At 43.1% G+C, this 22,304-nt stretch overlaps 1 protein-coding gene across 7 annotated transcripts in view; it reads right to left on the bottom strand.

Moving 5' to 3' along the window:
• LOC121531766 (NT-3 growth factor receptor) overlaps positions 1-22,304 on the bottom strand; it is a 271,096-nt gene that overhangs the window by 40,035 nt on the left and 208,757 nt on the right. For all 7 annotated transcript variants that reach the window (XM_045227136.1, XM_045227138.1, XM_045227137.1 and 4 more), the window contains one exon: positions 7,755-7,943. In XM_045227136.1, coding sequence (XP_045083071.1) covers positions 7,755-7,943 — 189 coding nt within the window. The remainder of the gene's footprint in view (positions 1-7,754; positions 7,944-22,304) is intronic.

Below are 22,304 nucleotides of genomic sequence, written 5' to 3'. Positions count from 1 at the left end.
TGATTCTTTTTTTCTTTAAGCAATGGCTTTTTTTCTGGCCACTCTTCCGTGAAGCCCTGCTCTGTGGAGTGTACGGCTTAAAGTGGTCCTATGGACAGATACTCCAATCTCCGCTGTGGAGCTTTGCAGCTCCTTCAGGGTTATCTTTGGTCTCTTTGTTGCCTCTCTGATTAATGCCTTCCTTGCCTGGTCCATGAGTTTTGGTGGGCGGCCCTCTCTTGGCAGGTTTGTCGTGGTGCCATATTCTTTCAATTTTTTAATAATGGATTTAATGGTGCTCCGTTGGATGTTCAAAGGTTTGGATATTTTTTTATAACCCAACCCTGATTTGTACTTCTCCACAACTTCGTCCCTGACCTGTTTGGAGAGCTCCTTGGTCTTAATGGTGCTGCTTGCTTGGTGGTGCCCCTTGCTTAGTGGTGTTGCAGACTCTGGGGCCTTTCAGAACAGGTGTATATATACTGAGATCATGTGACACTTAGATTGCACACAGGTGGACTTCATTTAACTAATTATGTGACGTCTGAAGGTAATTTAACCATATCTTATTTAGGGGCTTCATAGCAAAGGGGTTGAATACATATGCACGCACCACTTTTCCGTTATTAATTTTTTTGAATTATTTGAAACAAGTTATATTTTTCATTTTACTTCACCAATTTGGACTTTTTTGTCTATGTCCATTACATGAAATTCAAATAAAAATCAATTTAAATTACAGGTTGTAATGCAAAAAAAACTCCAAGTGGGATGAATACTTTTGCAAGGCACTGTAGGTACATTTATATTTCCATTCAAACCTCTGTGCATCTTGTATTAAATAAGATCCAAGACTGACATATCAATTATCAATGAAAGCCATGTACATGTATGACCCTGGCTGTAGCCACTGGATTTACTGTTGCAGTCGGAGTAAATAGAAATATCAGTGGTGATAACCACACGAGGTGACTTCCATGATGGATCTAATTCTTCATCAGCTGCGGCATTAGACTGGCTGAGGGGCATGCTGTGATTTATGTTTCTATAAAGACATGTGGAAAACCACCCCTGTGAAATGACTGAGTGCTATCTGTGTTCTCCATGCTCTCTGAGCTCGGGGCAGTCAGAGAAAATAACGACAGTGCTCTCGGGGACATGGATTTCTACTAGAACTCAAGTCTTGCTGTAATTAAGTTTAAAAAGCCCTGGAGTGAGCTGGGCAAGGTTTGCTGTTGTCTCTGCTAAGAGAAAAGTTAGCATCTTTTTGGTGATATATTTTATCTACAGGGAGCTCAAGTGAGTCTGTTATCTTTATATATCGAACACATCTATTATCACAAACAGACAATGTATATCTGTAATGTATAAGAAAGTGAAAGCATACATTTAGAAGATATGATGGGTCTATAAATGTTTGAAGAACATTATACCCATTTGCACTAAAGAGGATGATATGTGACGATTGCTTTAAAAAAAATACCAGGTAATAGAGCTCATTAAGATATCAAGCTTTTAAGCTCAAAAAGTAATTTCACAGTGAATTTCACTGCACTGTAGACGACGGCAGTCAACAGTGTGTATATGCTTATTGCTTTCTACTCCGCTGATCTCTCGGAGGAAAGAAACCCCCATTGTTCAGTGCCTTGTGAAGGAAAGTCAAAGAGGATAAAGTAGATCTTGGTTTTTCCTCTGTTTATTGATTGGTTGAACAAATCTCATTGCCAACTTAAAGTCCATAAGGTCAGCTTTATCCAAGCAGTGTTTCTCTGAGTGTTTGTCTAGGGTTTTGAGTCTCTCATATTAAACTGTCAATGCCTCTTACATTACATATTAAATGCAGTACATATGGCATTTTACTTCATTTTCTTCCCCATCTGATTTGGATCCTGGTGTACTATATAATGAATGTTCAAAGTTCAATATACTACATCTTAATTATATTTTTTGTACAAGAAATACAGTATGCAAGCAATCACATGCAGAGACACACACATATACACACAGATGAACAGTCACACAGACACGCATGCATGTGCACACACATGCTCACGCACACACGCACACACAGACACAGACAGACCTTGATGGATTATAACTCAGACATGTTGGCTTAAAAAATTCATGCAATATATAACTCCTGTAATGTATTTTTCAGTACTAAATGTGATTTCCTCCCTCTCATTGGGTCTCCCTTCTGAACCCTGTCAGCCCCCCAAGTCTGGAATATATTGTACGTGTGTGCGTGTGCCCTTACCAAAAAAACATATGTCAAATTTGCAGTTTCACATAGCCGTTTTCACATGTTGACCTTAAATTTCACATGTGAAACCATATTTTCACATGTATCTGTATTAAATTTAGAGTTCACATGTTAACACCAACTTTTAACCTCACATGAATTAACATGTTTTCACCTCACGTGAATTTTCAGGTTCACATGTAAGAAAACTCCACTCACTTTCATATGTGGAAGTGCATTTTCACATATGATTCAATAAAACGCCTCCCTCGTTCCTGCAATTTCCCCTATCTTTTGCTATGTTACCCTGTTTTAGCACATTAATTCCAGCAATATTGCACCCTGCATCCCACTGCTGGTTTGCCTCTGAAGCTAAGCAGGGTTGGTTCTGGTCTGTCCCTGGATGGAAGACCAGATGTAACTGGAAATTGTGAAAATAATCATGTGATTTTTTTTAAATGAGAGAATAACTTGTAAGTCATGTGTATCCGAAAAGCAGTGATTTTTTCAAGTGATAAAAAAATAAAATAAAAAATAAGGGTGTGTGTGCGTGTGTGTGGTCTCGAGGTTATGCTCGCCTGAGGTAGAGTATCTTATGATAAGCTGTAGACCACACTATTTACCAAGAGAGTTTTCATCTATATTTTTCATAGCTGTCTATTTACCACCACAAACCAATGCTGGCATTAAGATTGCACTGAATGAGCTGTATAAGGCCATAAATCAACAGGAAAACGCTCATCCAGATGCAGTGCTCCTAGTGGCCGGGGACTTTAATGCAGGGAAACTTAAATCCGTTCTACCTAATTTCTACCAGCATGTTAAATGTGCAACCAGAGGAAAAAAAACTCTAGACCACCTTTACTCCACACACAGAGACGCATACAAAGCTCTCCCTCGCCCTCCATTTGGCAAATCTGACCATAACTCTATCCTCCTGATTCCTGCTTATAAGCAAAAACTAAAGCAGGAAGCACCAGTGACTCGGTTAATAAAAAAGTGGTCAGATGACACAGATGCTAAGCTACAGGACTGTTTTGCTAGCACAGACTGGAACATGATCCGGGATTCTTCAGATAGCATTGAGGAGTACACCACATCAGTCACTGGCTTCATCAATAAATACATCGATGATGTCGTCCCCAGTGACCGTACGTACATACCCCAACCAGAAGCCATGGATTACAGGAAACATCCGCACTGAGCTAAAGGGTAGAGCTGCCGCTTTCAAGGAGCGGGACTCTAACCCGGACGCTTATAAGAAATCCCGCTATGCCCTCCAACGAACCATCAAACAGGCAAAGAGTCAATACAGGACTAAGATTGAATCATACTACACTGGCTCTGACGCTCGTCGGATGTGGCAGGGCTTGAAAACTATTACAGACTACAAAGGGAAGCACCGCCGCGAGCTGCCCAGTGACACAAGACTTCCAGACGAGCTAAACCACTTCTATGCTCGCTTCGAGGCAAGCAACACTGAAGCATGCATGAGAGCACCAGCTGTTCCGGATGACTATGTGATCACGCTCTCCGTAGCCGATGTGAGTAAGACTTTTAAGCAGGTCAACATTCACAAGGCTGCAGGGCCAGACGGATTACCAGGACGTGTACTCCGAGCATGTGCTGACCAACTGGCAAGTGTCTTCACTGACATTTTCAACATGTCCCTGACTGAGTCTGTAATATCAACATGTTTCAAGCAGACCACCATAGTCCCCGTGCCCAAGGACTCTAAGATAACCTGCCTAAATGACTACCGACCCGTAGCACTGACGTCTGTAGCCATGAAGTGCTTTGAAAGGCTGGTCATGGCTCACATCAACAGCATTATCCCAGAAACCCTAGACCCACTCCAATTTGCATACCGCCCCAACAGATCCACAGATGATGCAATCTCTATTGCACTCCACACTGCCCTTTCCCACCTGGACAAGAGGAACACCTACGTGAGAATGCTATTCATTGACTACAGCTCAGCATTCAACACCATAGTGCCCTCAAAGCTCATCACTAAGCTAAGGATCCTGGGAGTAAACACCTCCCTCTGCAACTGGATCCTGGACTTCCTGACGGGCCGCCCCCAAGTGGTAAGGGTAGGTAACAACACATCTGCCACACTGATCCTCAACACGGGGGCCCCTCAGGGGTGCGTGCTCAGTCCCCCTCCTGTACTCCCTGTTCACCCATGACTGCATGGCCAGGCACGACTCCAACACCATCATTAAGTTTGCCGACGACACAACAGTGGTAGGCCTGATCACCAACAACGATGAGACAGCCTATAGGGAGGAGGTCAGAGACCTGGCCGTGTGGTGCCAGGACAACAACCTCTCCCTCAACGTGACCAAGACAAAGGAGATGATTGTGGACTACAGGAAGAAAAAGAGGACTGAGCACGCCCCCATTCTCATCGACGGGGCTGTAGTGGAACAGGTTGAGAGCTTCAAGTTCCTTGGTGTCCACATCACCAATGAACTATCATGGTCCAAACACACCAAGACAGTCGTGAAGAGGGCACGACAAAGCCTATTCCCCCTCAGGAGACTGAAAAGATTTGGCATGGGTCCTCAGATCCTCAAAAAATTATACAGCTGCACCATCGAGAGCATCCTGACTGGTTGCATCACCGCCTGGTATGGCAACTGCTTGGCCTCCAACCGCAAGGCACTACAGAGGGTAGTGCGTACGGCCCAGTACATCACTGGGGCCAAGCTTCCTGCCATCCAGGACCTCTATACCAGGTGGTGTCAGAGGAAAGCCCTCAAAATTTTCAAAGACTACAGCCACCCTAGTCATAGACTGTTCTCTCTGCTACCGCACGGCAAGCGGTACCGGAGTGCCAAGTCTAGGTCCAAAAGACTTCTCAACAGCTTCTACCCCCAAGCCATAAGACTCCTGAACAGCTAATCATGGCTACCCGGACTATTTGCACTGCCCCCCCCCCCACCCCATCCTTTTACGCTGCTGCTACTCTGTTAATTATTTATGCATAGTCACTTTAACTCTGCCCACATGTACATATTACTTCAACTACCTCAACTAGCCGGTGCCCCCGCACATTGACTCTGCACCGGTACCCCCCTGTATATATAGCCTCCCTACTGTTATTTTATTTTACTTCTGCTCTTTTTTTCTCAACACTTTTTTTGTTGTTGTTTTATTTTTACTTTTTTTGTTAAAAATAAATGCACTGTTGGTTAAGGGCTGTAAGTAAACATTTCACTGTAATGTCTGCACCTGTTGTATTCGGCACATGTGGCCAATACAATTTGTTTGATTTGATTTGATTTGATGCGTGTGCCTGCAGGGGCAGGTGTGTGAGCTGTAGACCACTCATTTAGTTAAACATAGCCCCGCTGGCTCTGATGAGAACCGTGACTACGGGAGAGTGACAGTTACTCATCTTTACCCAGAGCTTATGAATTCACATCACGTCCTGTAGCATGTCCCCCACATAACATGACAAATCCTGCTGCTTTACATGCCATTCATGATGTGCTTCTCTCTCCACAGCCACAAGGCACTACTTGAATTGGTATCAGATGGAAAAGCGGATATTGGTTTGGTTTGCCTCTGTGTGCCTCCCATCATTTTTCACCGGTTTCTCTTTTTTCTTAAAGGTTCACGGAAATGTGAACAATTAGCGTCTCAAGGATATCCGGACCTTAGCCACATTTAGTATTGACCCAATTACAAGTGTGATCATGCCAGGTCAGATATAAACTTAGCCTGCTGCTACAGAGTAATATAACATTCTGTAGCCTAACATCAAAGGCATAGGTGGTAATAGTGCGATATATAAAATGCTGTACTATTACATGGCTAATGAGACCTGCTAAATGGCCCGTGCATAACATAACACTGAAAGCACCTGCAGACAAATGAAGCCCTCAGCTCCAGATTCCTTACAAAACCAAGATATTTCAAAACACTGAAAAGCACAGTTTGTCTTTTTCAGATAGAGACATACAGTAATTCCAATCATTCTTTAAGGGGAGATACTCAACAAATTATGTTTAAAAAGCTGGGGCAGAGATAAAAAAGCCTTTAATCAATACATGACTCTTGGAACAATAAAACAAAAACCAATTCATTAGGAAAAAGAGAACTGAACAGAAATCTAAGAGCGGGGAAAGTCAATGTGAGGGACTGCACAGCATTAGTTAATGTAATCAGCTCTTAATTCTTCTTCAAGGGATATCAAAATGGGGAGGACCTTACTGGGTGTTTAACTTCCAAATAATCCAATAGGAGCAACATTTGAGAGCAAACAAATAAAGTATTTAGAGTTAAATGGAGATAAGAGCTGCTTGGATACAGACAACATAGGGAACAATGAGCGGATATGGCAGCCACTATAGTCTGTGTTCAGACACAGGTTTCTGGAACCCTTGAGAGGATGATTCATCAGACGCCATCTTTAGAGGCAGATACATTAAGACGATTTGACAAATCTAACTCACTTCAGGAAGGATTCCTACAAAAGAGAGCCGCTGGAAATGGATACACTGCCAAATGCAGAGTAGAGGTAGGAAATAACGAACGTAAACACATCTGTGGAAAGGCAGTAAATCCAATTTGGAATCATGATTATGATGCGGATCATATAAAGCGCAGCATAGCGCTACATGTAGAGAGTTAAGAAGACTGCCAACTGGGCAATATCTTTAAATCCCAAAGACTGAAACATTCCCAGATTAGGACGGATCAAGGCAACATGGAAAATAAAGGAACTTTCACAGGACCTCATGCTTAAGGCAGTCTTACATGTATAATTTAAGTATGATTTTATCTAAACTGAGTTTACAAAACATTAAGAACACCTACTCTTTCCATGACAGACTGACAAAGTCAATCCAGGTGAAAGCTATGATCCTTTATTGATGTCACTTGTTAAATCCACTTCAATCAGTGTAGATGAAGGGAAGGAGACAGGTTAAATAAGTATTTTTAAGCCTTGAGACAATTGAGACATGGATTGTGTATGTGTGCCATTCAGAGGGCAAGACAAAATATTTAAGTGCCTTTGAACGGGGTATGGTAGTAGGTGCCAGGCTGGGTTTTTCACGCCCAATGGTTTCCTGTGTGTATCAAGAATGGTCCACTACTCAAAGGACATCCAGCCAACTTGATTGTAGGAAGCATTGGAGTCAACATGGGCCAGCATCCCTGTGGAACGCTTTCGAAACCTTGTAGAGTCCATGCCCCGACAAATTGAGGCTGTTCTGAGGGCAAAAGGGGGTGCAACTCAACATTAGGAAGGTGTTCCTAATGTTTGGTATACTCACTGTATATCCTATGACTAAATTATTTAATAGAAAATGGTCACACCTACAGTGAGACATATGGTGCTGCTTCTCTCTAATATAGAAAATCACTTTAAGTCTTTCAAGGTAGGCCTAAATGAATTACTTCTGTGTGAAGGGATACAGAGGGCACGTTGGACCTTGGGCAAAACCTAGCCCATGTTGGTTGGAACATACAGATGGATGATAAAAACAATTACAAGTCAACAGAGCTGTGTACTCACAGGTAGCAGGCTTGTTACAGTTGTGTCCGTGTCTGAAGTACTGCGGGTTCTCAATGACAGGGATACGGGTCATCCCAATTACCACAGCGTCTGGTCCAGTGTCAAGGGTACAGGGGGTAATGATGCCATGGTTGACATGGTGCAGGGGGCTGGCTGAGTCCTCCTCACCACTGATCACTGCTACTGGTCCTGAGGAGAGAATGGAGACATATACTTTGTATGTCCTAAAGCAATTTAAATGTCCTAAAACATTTGATCATCCTAAAGCCTTTTTGAATTGGAATTTAGTTGAAAAGGGAGAGAGAGCAAGAGAGAGCGAGAGAGAGAGCGAGCGAGAGAGAGAGAGCGAGCGAGAGCAAGCGAGAGCGAGAATAGAGGAGAGAGAGGAGTGAGAGGAGAGAGAGGAGAGAGAGAGAGAGAGAGAGAGGCAGAGATAGAAAATGGGAAGAAGAGAGAAGGAGAGGGAATCAGTCAGACAGACAGACAGACAGACATCATACAAAGAAATGCCATTACCCAAACATTATGGCTGCAGTTGAATCAAAATAGAATGTGGGAGGATAAATAAATGAGCTTGGCCATTCATAATTTATTAATATGTCTGAAAGCAATAAGCAGGCAGACTCATTTGTCAGTATAAGCATTATCTCTGTACGACTCAGCTCAGTTGCCCTCGGAATGCTTTAAGGAATCTAAACAAGTTTTAACTGGCTTAGCCTAAGTATGAACCCAACAGTCTTTGATACAATGGCCCTGGGCCACTATTATCCGTAAAATTCTAATCCTCACCCAGCCCTCACATTTCTCAATGTCCCATTCACCTCATGCTCGCTCTAACTGCTCTGTGCTCCTCCTCTGACAGAGCCGTGAGAAAACAGGAACAGGCAATAAACAGTAGTGTACATTCCAAAGCATTGTTTGGGGAATGGCAGATATTTGACAGTGTGTACTGTACATAGTGTTAGATGGAGGCACAAAACAAGCTCTATTAAATGGATCCAATACAATAGCAGTTCAGTCACTGCAAGCTGACACACACAACATCCTGGCTTCACAAGCGATCAGGGAAGACAGATAGGATTCATGGACCCCTCCATATGAAAGGACAAGCGTTCAGACATAGGAGGAAGGGTCAACAGGCGATGGACTAACATCTCATAGACACACACTGCTTGTTTAAACCCCATTTCACACAAAGGTAAAATCCATGTTGACACATAGGCTCCAACAAGCATACACTCTTAGAAAAAAAGGTGTCCCCTTAGGAGAACCCTTTGAAGAACCCTTTTGGTTCCATGTAGGACCTTTTCCACAGAGGGTTCTACATGAAACCCAAAAGGGTTCTACGTGGAACCAAAAAGGGTTCTCTTATGCGGACAGTGTAGCATTATGGCACAAGAGCAATGCCATTGACACAGCATCAACAGCAGGGAGAAATCATTTAATTCCACAACACCTACTAGACTAGAGCCAATCTCCCCACATGCATGGTTAGTGTTTTGGGTGAAGGGGATGACAGAAATAAGAAAAATCTCAGCACCTCGAAAGGTAAAAAATGCATTTGAGATTTACTCTTAAAAAATGCATTATGCTGTGAGAATGGCTTTGAGCGTCAGGGATATAATGCAATACGATACAGGAAGTATACATCTCCTCTCCATAAACGCAATAGAAATACATTGAAATGAGTATGAATATGATTTAAAGATTTCAATTTTTCTGTGGTATCACCATTCTGCTATCTCTCAGACATTCATAAATGTCAGAGCAGAGAGTGAAAAGAACAACAAACTCTATTACACAGCATATGCAAAGTTCTGCAGGAAAATGACAATAATATCAGTAACAATTTTGGTTATCAACATGCACTGCAAGTGTTTTCCATCTCCCTTCACAATGCAATATCCATCACAGTTTGCTTTCAATTCAAGACAAGGACATTGGGACAATTTCATGAAGTCAATTTTCGCAGTAACTTCCACCATAACTTGGAACTGATCTAATCAGCAACACACAATCAACAGACGGGTTACCATCTATCTCAGATAACTGAAAATCTTCCACAACAGGCCCTTCTTGACAACACCCCGAGAGGCTCCCCATTTAGAATTAGCGGCATTATTAGATGAACCTGCATAGTGCATTAATCAAACAATGCTCAGGGTTTATGACGTTGAAAGAATAATGTTTTGCTGTAACAGTGTAAATCAGCTCAGTGGTGGCCTGTGGAGTGGGGTGTATCTCTCTCTGAGTTGTCAACTGAAGCAAAGCCCCTCTGTGCAGCTCAAACAAATGTGATTACTGTGGGATCCTCCCATGGCGTCTGCGATGCCAAGTCTGTGGTAACACAGAGGCAACTCAGCTGAACTGCCACTGGATTGGCTCCTTATTTCGTATGTTCAAATAGTGACTCAGGAAGCGGAAGGAAGGAAACAGAGCAACTACAAAGACAATCTCTATTGGATACCCAAGTTGAACCCTCTTATTTGCTTTTTCGACTCATTAAACACTCACACAATCACACAAAGAATTGTTCGCTTAATAAACATACAAACCCATGCTTCTAGTGTAAACACCCTCACTTATATGCACTATTTCTATAGAGATAATGATTAATTATAAATTGAAGCAAGGAAGCGTAGTGTGTGATATTTATACACGATCCATATAGCACTCTTTATTAATTAACACTTAACACTGTCACTGACATGACACTGGTGGCGCTGCAGTGATGTAGCTACAGTACAGTATGCAAGGTTGCTTGCTCTTGAGTGCCTTTGCTCATGTCTCTTGCTTTTCATCCTAGGCCTGTTGGGTGTATGCTGTCGGGTTTGATGTCTTTGTAATTATCCACATGACTAACTAAGACCAGCAGGGCCCTGACAGGATAACAAGCCCACATAACTCTGCCTAACAAAGACTCTGTCAATCAGGGTGAACCAACAGTGGAGCAGAAATCAATGCTGGGGTATCAATGTGGTGGGCCTCTCTAGTGAGTCTCTGTGATATATGAACATAATATGCTGTGTGACCGACAGTATGCTGGGCCAATCAGGGGCCAACATATGGAGGGTTCAGGATGGTAGTAAGCTTAATCACTGTAATCAGAAGGCTGATGTGTGTTTCCATCAGACCATTATTGGCATCTAAAGTACATTAAGGTCTAATGGGCAACATTCTGTTGTGCCAACAATGAGGGAAAATGTAATCGCTCATTGTGTGAATACCTTTTAGAACATGAAAATATAGTTTACAGTAATTTCCTGTAAATTCCTGGAATTACCATACACTCATTAGGATTATGAATGTATTCTTATTGTGTACGGTAGCACATCACTTCAGTTCAGGACAGTGGTAAACCGTGATGAACCATTGTCGAAATATATAATATGCAAATTTCAATACACCATCAATACATGATTCATTTTCAAGATCTGTAATTGAGAATTCCTACTGAATGATCTTCCAGAAAATATTAAAATATATATACACTACCGGCCAAACATTTTAGAACACCTACTCATTCAAGGTTTTTCTTTATTTTTACTATTTTCTACATTGTAGAATAATAGTGAAGACATAAAAACTATGAAATAACACATATGGAATCATGTAGTAACCAAAAAAGTTTTAAAGAAATCAAAATATATTTTAGATTTTAGATTCTTCTAATAGCCACCCTTTGCCTTGATGACAGCTTTGCACACTCTTGGCATTCTCTCAACCAGCTTCATGAGGTAGTCACCTGGAATGCATTTCAATTAACAGGTGTGCCTTCTTAAAAGTTAATTTGTGGAATTTCTTTCCTTCGTAATGCGTTTGAGCCAATCAGTTGTGTTGTGACAAGGTAGGGGGGGTATACAGAAGATAGCCCTATTTGGTAAAAGACCAAGTCCATATTATGGCAAGAACAGCTCAAATAAGCAAAGAGAAACTAGTCCATCATTACTTTAAGACATGAAGGTCAGTCAATACGGAACATTTCAAGAACTTTGAAAGTTTCTTCAAGTGCAGTCGCAAAAACCATCAAGTCCTATGATGAAACTGGCTCTCATGAGGACCACCACAGGAATGGAAGACCCAGAGTTACCTCTGCTGCAGAGGATAAGTTCATTAGAGTTACCAGCCTCAGGAATTGCAGCCCAAAGAAATGCTTCACAGAGTTCAAGTAACAGACACATCTCAACATCAACTGTTCAGAGGAGACTGTGTGAATCAGGCCTTCATGGTTGAATTGCTGCAAAGAAACCACTACTAAAGGACACCAATAATAAGAAGAGACTTGCTTGGGCCAAGAAACACGAGCAATGGACATTAGACCTGTGGAAATGTGTCCTTTGGTCTGGAGTCCAAATTTGAGATTTTTGGTTCCAAACGTTTCTTTGTGAGACGCGGTGTGGGTGAACGGATGATCTCTGCATGTATATTTCCCACTGTAAAGCATGGAGGAGGAGGTGTTATGGTGTGGGGGTGCTTTGCTGGTGACACTGTCTGTGATTTACTTAGAATTCAAGGCACACTTAACCAGCATGGCTACCACAGCATTCTGCAGCGATTCGCCATCCCATCTGGTTTGGGCTTAGTGGGACTATCAATTGTTTTTCAACAGGACAATGACCAGCCTCCAGGCTGTGTAAGGGCTATTTTACCAAGAAGGAGAGTGATGGAGTGCTGCATCAGATGACCTGGCCTCCACAATCCCCCAACCTCAACCAAACTGAGATGGTTTGGGATGAGTCGTACCGCAGAGCGAAGGAAAAGCAGCCAACAAGTGCTCAGCATATGTGGGAACTCCTTCAAGACTGTTGGAAAAGCTTTCCTGGTGAAGCTGGTTGAGAGAATGCCAATAGTGTGCAAAGCTGTCACCAAGGCAAAGGGTGGCTATTTGAAGAATCTCTGTCACGCCCTGGCTCTGGGGACACTGTTATGTTGAGCCAGGGTGTGTAGATCTATGTTCTCTATTTCTATGTTGGCCTGAGTGACTCCCAATCAGAGGCAACGAGTGTCAGCTGTTTGCTGGTTGTCTCTGATTGGGAGCCATATTTAAACTGTCGGTTTTTCCTTTGGTTTTTGTGGGTTCTTGTTTCAAGTTGGTTGTGTTTGACCGTGTACTGTCACGTTACCGTCTTTGTTGTTTTGATCGCGTTTCGCTCAATAAAGAGTATGTTTGCCTGCAACGCTGCGCCTTGGTCCTCATCTGTTCCCGACGATCGTGACAGAAGAACCCACCAAGACAGGACCAAGCAGCGTGGGGAGGAGAGAGGATGGACCTGGGATCAGTGGAGTAGGAGTCTCGACTGGGCCAAGCCAAGTGAAGAGCAGAGAGGTTGGACTTTGGAGCAGTGGGGTGAGAGTCTGGCGAGAACTAGGGAGGCCTGGTCCACGGGGAGGAGAGACCCCCAGAAAATGTTTAGGGGGCTCACGTCGTGGGAGCGACGGGGCAGCAGGAGGCCGCGATGGGCGGTCCAGCGGGTGCGCAGAGGAGGCCGCCAGGTTAAGGGGGCCACTGGTCACAGAGGAGAGGGAAAGTGTGGAGGCACGGCGAGAGGTACTGGGGTGTGTTACCAGTCCGGTCGGGCCCGTTCCTGATCTCTGCGTAGGGCCAGTGGTGTGTGTCCCCAGTGCGGTCCGGTCTGTTCCTGTTCCTCGCATCAAGCCTGTGGTGCGCGTCGCCAGCCCGGTCCGGCCTGTTCCTGCTCTCCGCATCGAGCCTGTGGTACGCTTCGTCATCCCAGTCCGGCCCATTCCTGCTCCCCGCACCAAGTCTGTGGTGCGTCTCGTCAGCCCGGCTCGGCCCGTTCCTGCTCCCCGCACCAAGTCAGGGGTGCGTATCGTCAGCCCGGCTCGGCCCGTTCCTCCTCCACGCACTAAGCCAGGGGTGCGCATCGTCAGCCCGGTCCGGCCAGTTGCTACTCCACGCACCAGGCCAGGGGTGTGTATCGTCAGCCCGGTCCGGCCAGTTGCTACTCCACGCACCAAGCCAGGGGTGCGCATCGTCAGCCCGGTCCGGTCCGTTCCTGCTCCACGCACCAAGCCAGGGGTGCGTGTCGTCAGTCCGGCTCCGGCCAGCGGGGCCAGACCGGACCAGGGGTACTTTGGGGGGTTGGAGAGGGAGTGGGGATCGGGCCCAGAGCCGGATCCGCCGCCAAGGCGGAGTGCCCACCCGGTCCCTCCCCGGTGGTATTTAGTTGGCGCGGTCGGAGTCCGCGCCTTTAGGGGGTACTGTCACGCCCTGGCTCTGGGGACACTGTTATGTTGAGCCAGGGGTGTGTAGATCTATGTTCTCTATTTCTATGTTGGCCTGAGTGACTCCCAATCAGAGGCAACGAGTGTCAGCTGTTTGCTGGTTGTCTCTGATTGGGAGCCATATTTAAACTGTCGGTTTTTCCTTTGGTTTTTGTGGGTTCTTGTTTCAAGTTGGTTGTGTTTGACCGTGTACTGTCACGTTACCGTCTTTGTTGTTTTGATCGCGTTTCGCTCAATAAAGAGTATGTTTGCCTGCAACGCTGCGCCTTGGTCCTCATCTGTTCCCGACGATCGTGACAATCTCAAATATAAAATATATTTTGATTTGTTTAACACTGTTTTGGTTACTACATGATTTTGATGTCTTCACTATTATTCTACAATGTAGAAAATAGTACAAATAAAGAAAAACCCTTGAATGAGTAGGTGTGTCCAAACTTTTGACTGGTACTGTATAACTTCCAGAAATCCTATAATATATATATATATATATATATAATTTTTTATTTTAAATATATTAATTATGATTTAATTTTTTACAATACAAAACATCCACATAAAAATGTGCCATCTTCTGAGATGGTTGATGCTTTGGTGTCATTCTGACTGCACTCAGTCCTCTCTGCAGATCTAAGGTACTGCCTTTGGCTTGAGACTACTGGGAGATAAACAACAGAAAAATCAGTCCTGCTGTATGCAGTATCTGACTGCAGGCTATGTATAATTGCCATGAGCTATCATTCCTGTAGCTCAGTTGGTAGAGCATAGTGCTTGCAACGCCAGGGTTGTGGGTTCGATTCCCACGGGGGGTCAGTATGAAAAATGTATGCACTCACTAACTGTAAGTTGCTCTGGATAAGAGTGTCTGCTAAATGATGTAAATGTATATAAAGAAAAACCCTTGAATGATTAGGTGTTCTAAAACGTTTGGCCGGTAGTGTATATATATTTTTATACTTTCTGGAAGATTATTCAGTAGAGAATTCTCCACACTTTTTGCATTTAGGACCAGAGGCTATATAATGAATGTTTTGCTGGCTGCCAAATGACCACTTCTGCTAATTAGGTCATTTAAGATGCTTTTCCCTTTCCTAGGTCATACCATAACTCCAGCTAGAAGTATCAAAATAATCAAGGTGCAATGCTAAGAGGAGTCTTACCAAGGTCAAAATATGCCTAGATCATATTTTTGATCATAGCCCAAAGGTGGTTTATTAAATTCTTCAAATGTTCATGACGTGTCAATCAACTTGTTCTTAATTATTGTTTAGTGTTTCCGTATCAATATGGACTTTAAAAAATTGAAATCATTTGGGTCATTGTGACCGCACACAAAAACACTTAATTCCGCCTATAGTATTTTGATAAATAGGAAGGAACATTATTTGAATATAGGTTTCTCTGGAGACATAACAAGTTATCTATACATACAGAGGGTGGAGGGGGCCATGTATCAGGGATTTTGACCACATAAGCAGATATTCTGCAGAGATATAGCTCCCCATGTACTTGCCTAAAAATGTACTTTTCTATGTACAGTGGGGGAAAAAAGTATTTAGTCAGCCACCAATTGTGCAAGTTATCCCACTTAAAAAAGATGACAGAGGCCTGTAATTTTCATCATAGGTACACGTCAACTATGACAGACAAATTGAGAAAACAAATACAGAAAATCACATTGTAGGATTTTTAATGAATTTATTTGCAAATTATGGTGGAAAATAAGTATTTGGTCACCTACAAACAAGCAAGATTTATGGCTCTCACAGACCTGTAACTTCTTCTTTAAGAGGCTCCTCTGTCCTCCACTCGTTACCTGTATTAATGGCACCTGTTTGAACTTGTTATCAGTATAAAAGACACCTGTCCACAACCTCAAACAGTCACACTCCAAACTCCACTATGGCCAAGACCAAAGAGCTGTCAAAGGACACCAGAAACAAAATTGTAGACCTGCACCAGGCTGGGAAGATTGAATCTGCAATAGGTAAGCAGCTTGGTTTGAAGAAATCAACTGTGGGAGCAATTATTAGGAAATGGAAGACATACAAGACCACTGATAATCTCCCTCGATCTGGGGCTCCACGCAAGATCTCACCCCGTGGGGTCAAAATGATCACAAGAACGGTGAGCAAAAATCCCAGAACCACACGGGGGGACCTAGTGAATGACCTGCAGAGAGCTGGGACCAAAGTAACAAAGCCTACCATCAGTAACACACTACGCCGCCAGGGACTCAAATCCTGCAGTGCCAGTCGTGTCCCCCTGCTTAAGCCAGTACATGTCCAGGCCCGTCTGAAGTTTGCTAGAGTGCATTTGGATGATCCAGAAGAGGATTGGGAGAATGTCATATGGTCAGATGAAACCAAAATATAACTTTTTTGGTAAAAACTCAACCCGTCGTGTTTGGAGGACAAAGAATGCTGAGTTGCATCCAAAGAACACCATACCTACTGTGAAGCATGGGGGTGGAAACATCATGCTTTGGGGCTGTTTTTCTGCAAAGGGACCAGGACGACTGATCCGTGTAAAGGAAAGAATGAATGGGGCCATGTATCGTGAGATTTTGAGTGAAAACCTCCTTCCATCAGCAAGGGCATTGAAGATGAAATGTGGCTGGGTCTTTCAGCATGACAATGATCCCAAACACACCGCCCGGGCAACGAAGGAGTGGCTTCGTAAGAAGCATTTCAAGGTCCTGGAGTGGCCTAGCCAGTCTCCAGATCTCAACCCCATAGAAAATCTTTGGAGGGAGTTGAAAGTCTGTGTTGCCCAGCGACAGCCCCAAAACATCACTGCTCTAGAGGAGATCTGCATGGAGGAATGGGCCAAAATACCAGCAACAGTGTGTGAAAACCTTGTGAAGACTTACAGAAAATGTTTGACCTGTGTCATTGCCAACAAAGGGTATATAACAAAGTATTGAGAAACTTTTGTTATTGACCAAATACTTATTTTCCATAATTTGCAAATAAATTCATAAAACATCCTACAATGTGATTTTCTGGATTTTTTTTTCTCATTTTGTCTGTCATAGTTGACGTGTACCTATGATGAAAATTACAGGCCTCTCTCATCTTTTTAAGTGGGAGAACTTGCACAATTGGTGGCTGACTAAATACTTTTTTACCCCACTGTACAAAACCAATATTACTTGATATTTGTGCATTAAAAAATCGGCCAATGGTATGCAAAATCTGCCAATGGTATGCATACTTGTGGTCCTCTGTAGCTCAGCTGGTAGAGCACGGCGCTTGTAACGCCAAGGTAGTGGGTTCGATCCCCGGGACCACCCATACACAAAAAAAATTATGCACGCATGACTGTAAGTCGCTTTGGATAAAAGCGTCTGCTAAATGGCATATTATTATTATTATTATTTACTTGATAGAACTGCAATACAGAACTCAGATACACTCTGAATCTACACAGAGAGCTGTATTGTTGTATATTCTTCGAAAGGTAGTTATTCTAGGGCAAATCTAAAAAGTATTTATTTGATTTAAGGTTTCTCTGAAGACATCATTTTAAGTTATACATATCCTCAGGCTCAGAGGGTGGAGGGGGACTTGTATCAGTGATTTTTACCAGATAGACAGATCACCTGGAGAGATGGAGCACCTTATGTACTCGCCTATTGTTATAACTGGTTATAATTAGGTACAGTGCTTTAATTTTTTTGTGTTACATCCTGAATTTAAAATGGATTAAATTGAGATTTTATGTCACTGGCCTACACACAATATGTCACGATCGTCGTATTGAACAGACCAAGGCGCAGCGTGATGAACGAACATGTTTAACTTTATTATCTTTAGTGATAATAGAACACAATCAACAAAACAAGAAACGACTCGTCCACGGTAACAATGACCGAACACGGAACAAAAACCCACAAACACAAAGGGAAAACAGACAGTTTAAATATGGCTCCCAATCAGAGACAACCAATGACAGCTGACACTCGTTGCCTCTGATTGGGAGTCACTCTAGCCAACATAGAAATAAACACAACAGAATGAACACACCCTGGCTCAACATATAGAGTCCCAGAGCCAGGGTGTGACACAATACCTCATAATGTCAAAGTGGAATTATGTTTTTAGAAATGTGTACAAATTAATACAAAAATGGAAAGCTGAAATGTCTTCAGTCAATAATTATTCAACCCCTTTGTTATGACAAGTCTAAATAAGTTCAGGAGTCAAAATATGCTTAAAAAGTTACATAATAAGTTGCATAGACTCTGTGTGCAATAATAGTGTTTAACAGGATTTTTTAATGACTACCTCATCTCTGTACCCCACACATACAATTATCTCTAAGGTCCCTCCGTCGAGCAGTGAATTTCAAACACTGATTCAACCACAAAGACCAGGAAGGTTTTCCAACGCCTCGCAAAGAAGGGTAGATGGTAAAAAAAAAAGCAGACATTGAATATATTGAGCATGGCACTTTGGATGGTGTATCAATACACCCAGTCACTACAACGATACAGGTGTCCTTCCTAACTCAGTTGCCGGAGAGAAAGATAACCGCTCAGGTATTTCACCATGAGGCCAATAGTGACTTTAAAACAGTTACAGAAATGTAATGGCTGTGATAGGAGAAAACTGAAAATGGATCAACAACATTGTAGTTACTCCACAATACTAACCTAAATGACAGAGTGAAAAGAAGGAAGCTTGTACAGAATAAAAATACTTCAAAACATGCATCCTGTTTGCAATAAGACACTGAAGTAAAACTGCAAAAAATGTGGCAAAGAAATGAATTTCATGTCCAACAACACATCACTGAGTACCATTCTTCATATTTGCAAGCATGGTGGTGGCTGCATGTTATGGGCATACTTGTCATCGGCAAGGACTATGGAGTTAAAAAGAAACGGAATAGAGAGCTAAGCACAGGCAAACCTGGTTCGGTCTGCTTTCTATCAGACACTGGGAGACAAACTCACCATTCAGCAGGACAATAACCTAAAACACAAGGTCAAATATACACTGGAGTTGCTTACCAAGACAACATTAAATGTTACTGAGTGGCATAGTTACAGTTTTGACTTAAAATCGGCTTGAAAATCTATGGCAAGGCTTGAAAATAGCTGTCTAGCAACGATCAACAACCAACTTGACAGAGCTTGAAGAAATGTTTAAATAATAATGTGCAAATATTGTACAATCCAGGTGTGCAAAGCTCTTAGAGACTTACCTAGAAAGACTCACAGCTGTAATCACTGCCAAAGTTCATTCTAACATCTATTGTCTTAGGGGTGTAAATACTTAAGTAAATTAGATATCTGTATTTCATTTTCAATAAATGTGCAAAAATGTATAAACACCTGTTTTCACTTTGTCATTATGGGGGATTGAGTGCAGATGGTTGAGAAAAAAATCTTGAATCCATTTTATAATATAATAATAATATGCCATTTAGAGGACGCTTTTATCCAAAGCGACTTACAGTCATGTGTGCATGCATTTTCAATTCAGGCTGTAGCATAACAAAATGTTGAATAAGTCAAGCTGTATGAATACTTTCTAAAGGCACTGTATGACCGTGTGCAAAAACAAAATTACCTTACATATATGCAGAGTTGCAGTCAAACAGCGTCTAAAAGTCTGTCAGTGGTATGAATACTTGGTAGAACTGTAATAGAGAAATCAGCTACACATGTACTGCTGTATTGGTGTTTACTCCACCAAAAAAAAAAAAAGTTAATAGTAAAAAAACATCTATAGGACGTGTTATACAGTACCAGTCAAAGGTATGAACACACCTACTCATTTTCTTTATTTTTACTATTTTCTACTTTGTAGAATAATAGTGAACACATGAAAACTATGAAATAATACATATGGAATCATGTAGTAACCAAAAAAGTGTTAAACAAATCAAAATGTATTTTATATTTGAGATTCTTCAAAGTAGCCACCCTTTGCCTTGATGACAGCTTTGCACACTCTTGGCATTCTCTCAACCAGCTTCACCTGGAATGCTTTTCCAACAGTCTTGAAGGAGTTCCCACATATGCTGAGCACTTGTTTTCCACCGGTCTAATGTCCATTGCTCGTGTTTCTTGGCCCAAGTAGGTCTCTTCTTCTTATTGGTGTCCTTTAGTAGTGGTTTCTTTGCAGCAATTCGACCATGAAGGCCTGATTCACACTGTCCCCTCTGAACAGTTGATGTTGAGATATGTCTGTGACTTGAACTCTGTGAAGCATTTATTTGGGCTGCAATTTCTGAGGCTGGTAACTCTAATGAATTTATAATCTGCAGCAGAGGTAACTCTAGGTCTTCAATTCCCGTGGTGGTCCTCATGAGAACCAGTTTCATCATAGCGCTTGATGGTTTTTGCGACTGCACTTGAAGAAACTTTCAAAGTTCTTGAAATGTTCCATATTGACTGACCTTCATGTCTTAAAGTAATGATGGACTGTCATTTCTCTTTGCTTATTTGAGCTGTTCTTGCCATAATATGGACTTGGTCTTTTACCAAATAAGGCTATCTTCTGTATACCACCCCTACCTTGTCACAACACAACTGATTGGCTCAAACGCATTAAGAAGGAAAGAAATTCCACAAATTAACTTTTAAGAAGGCACACCTGTTAATTGAAATGTATTCCAGGTGACTACCTCATGAAGCTGGTTGAGAGAATGCCAAGAGTGTGCAAAACTGCCATCATGGCAAAGGGTGGCTGCTTTGAAGAATCTCAAATATAAAATATATTTATATATATATATACAGTGGGGAAAAAAAAGTATTTAGTCAGCCACCAATTGTGCAAGTTCTCCCACTTAAAAAGATGAGAGAGGCCTGTAATTTTCATCATAGGTACACGTCAACTATGACAGACAAAATGAGATTTTTTTCTCTCCAGAAAATCACATTGTAGGATTTTTTATGAATTTATTTGCAAATTATGGTGGAAAAATAAGTTTTTGCTCAATAACAAAAGTTTCTCAATACTTTGTTATATACCCTTTGTTGGCAGTGACACAGGTCAAACGTTTTCTGTAAGTCTTCACAAGGTTTTCACACACTGTTGCTGGTATTTTGGCCCATTCTTCCATGCAGATCTCCTCTAGAGCAGTGATGTTTTGGGGCTGTCGCTGGGCAACACGGACTTTCAACTCCCTCCAAAGGTTTTCTATGGGGTTGAGATCTGGAGACTGGCTAGGTGTCACGGTTTCGGCCGAGGCTGCTCCTCCTCCTTGTTCGGGCAGGTTTCGGCGGTCGTCGTCCCCGGAGTACTAGCTGCCACCGATCTATGTTTCATGTTCGTTTGGTTTTGTCTGGATGTTGTACACCTGTGTCTAGTTAGTCGTCATTAGTGTCCTATTTAGTTCTCGTTGTGTGTGTATGGTGTTGTGTGTGATTGCTCCTCTGTTTGGTGTTCGGAGCTACGTATTCTTCCCTCCGTGTTTGGAGAGGTTTTCGCACATGTTTGTGCGCCCTTTTGTTTGACGCCTGTGTGCGCCGTTATTTCGCCTCCGGGCTTAGTGTTCTCGTGTACTATGTGAATAACTCACTAAAGTCTTTTGGACTTAGCTTCTGCGTCCTGCGCTTGATTCCTGCACCACACCCACCTTCAGCACCCCATGACAGAATCACACACCAATTGAATGGAATCAGCAGGAGCAACCGTCACGCCTGAGTCGCTGGAGGAGCATGTCCACGGCCAGGATGACCAGATACCGCTCAGGATACCGCTCAGGACCGCTCTTCAGGACGTCATCAACACCCTGCACCGATGGGAGTCCAGAGGGGTACCCACACCTCCACCTACCCTGCCACCCCCATCGGCCGGTCCACCAGTCCCAGGTCCGGAACCCATTGGGATTCGGCTCTCGCTCCCGAGGGCGTATGACGGAACAGCTGCCGGGTGTCAGGGGTTCCTCCTGCAGGTGGAGCTCTACCTGGCCACTGTACACCCGGTGCCCTCGGGACACGAGAGCGTTTCCGCCCTCATCTCCTGTCTCACGGGCAAGGCGTTGGAATGGGCCAACGCCGAGTGGAGGAGGATGGACGCCACCACCATCTCCTACGCCGAGTTCTCCCGTCGCTTCAAGGCCGTGTTCGACCATCCACCTGAGGGCAAAGCGGCGGGGGAGCGTCTAGTCCACCTGAGACAGGGGAGGAGGAGCGCACAGGAGTTCGCGCTGGAGTTCCGGACTCTAGCGGCAGACGCAGGGTGGAATGAACGGGCCCTCATCGACCATTTTCGATGTAGCCTACGGGAGAACGTTCAACGTGAGTTGGCCTGCAGGGACACCAATTTCACCTTCGACCAGTTGTTC

Source organism: Coregonus clupeaformis, chromosome 19 (genome assembly GCF_020615455.1).
Source record: "Coregonus clupeaformis isolate EN_2021a chromosome 19, ASM2061545v1, whole genome shotgun sequence".
Taxonomy (NCBI): Eukaryota; Metazoa; Chordata; class Actinopteri; order Salmoniformes; family Salmonidae; genus Coregonus; species Coregonus clupeaformis.
Note: the sequence above shows the minus strand (reverse complement) of the source record. Positions and strands in the feature narration are given on the sequence as shown.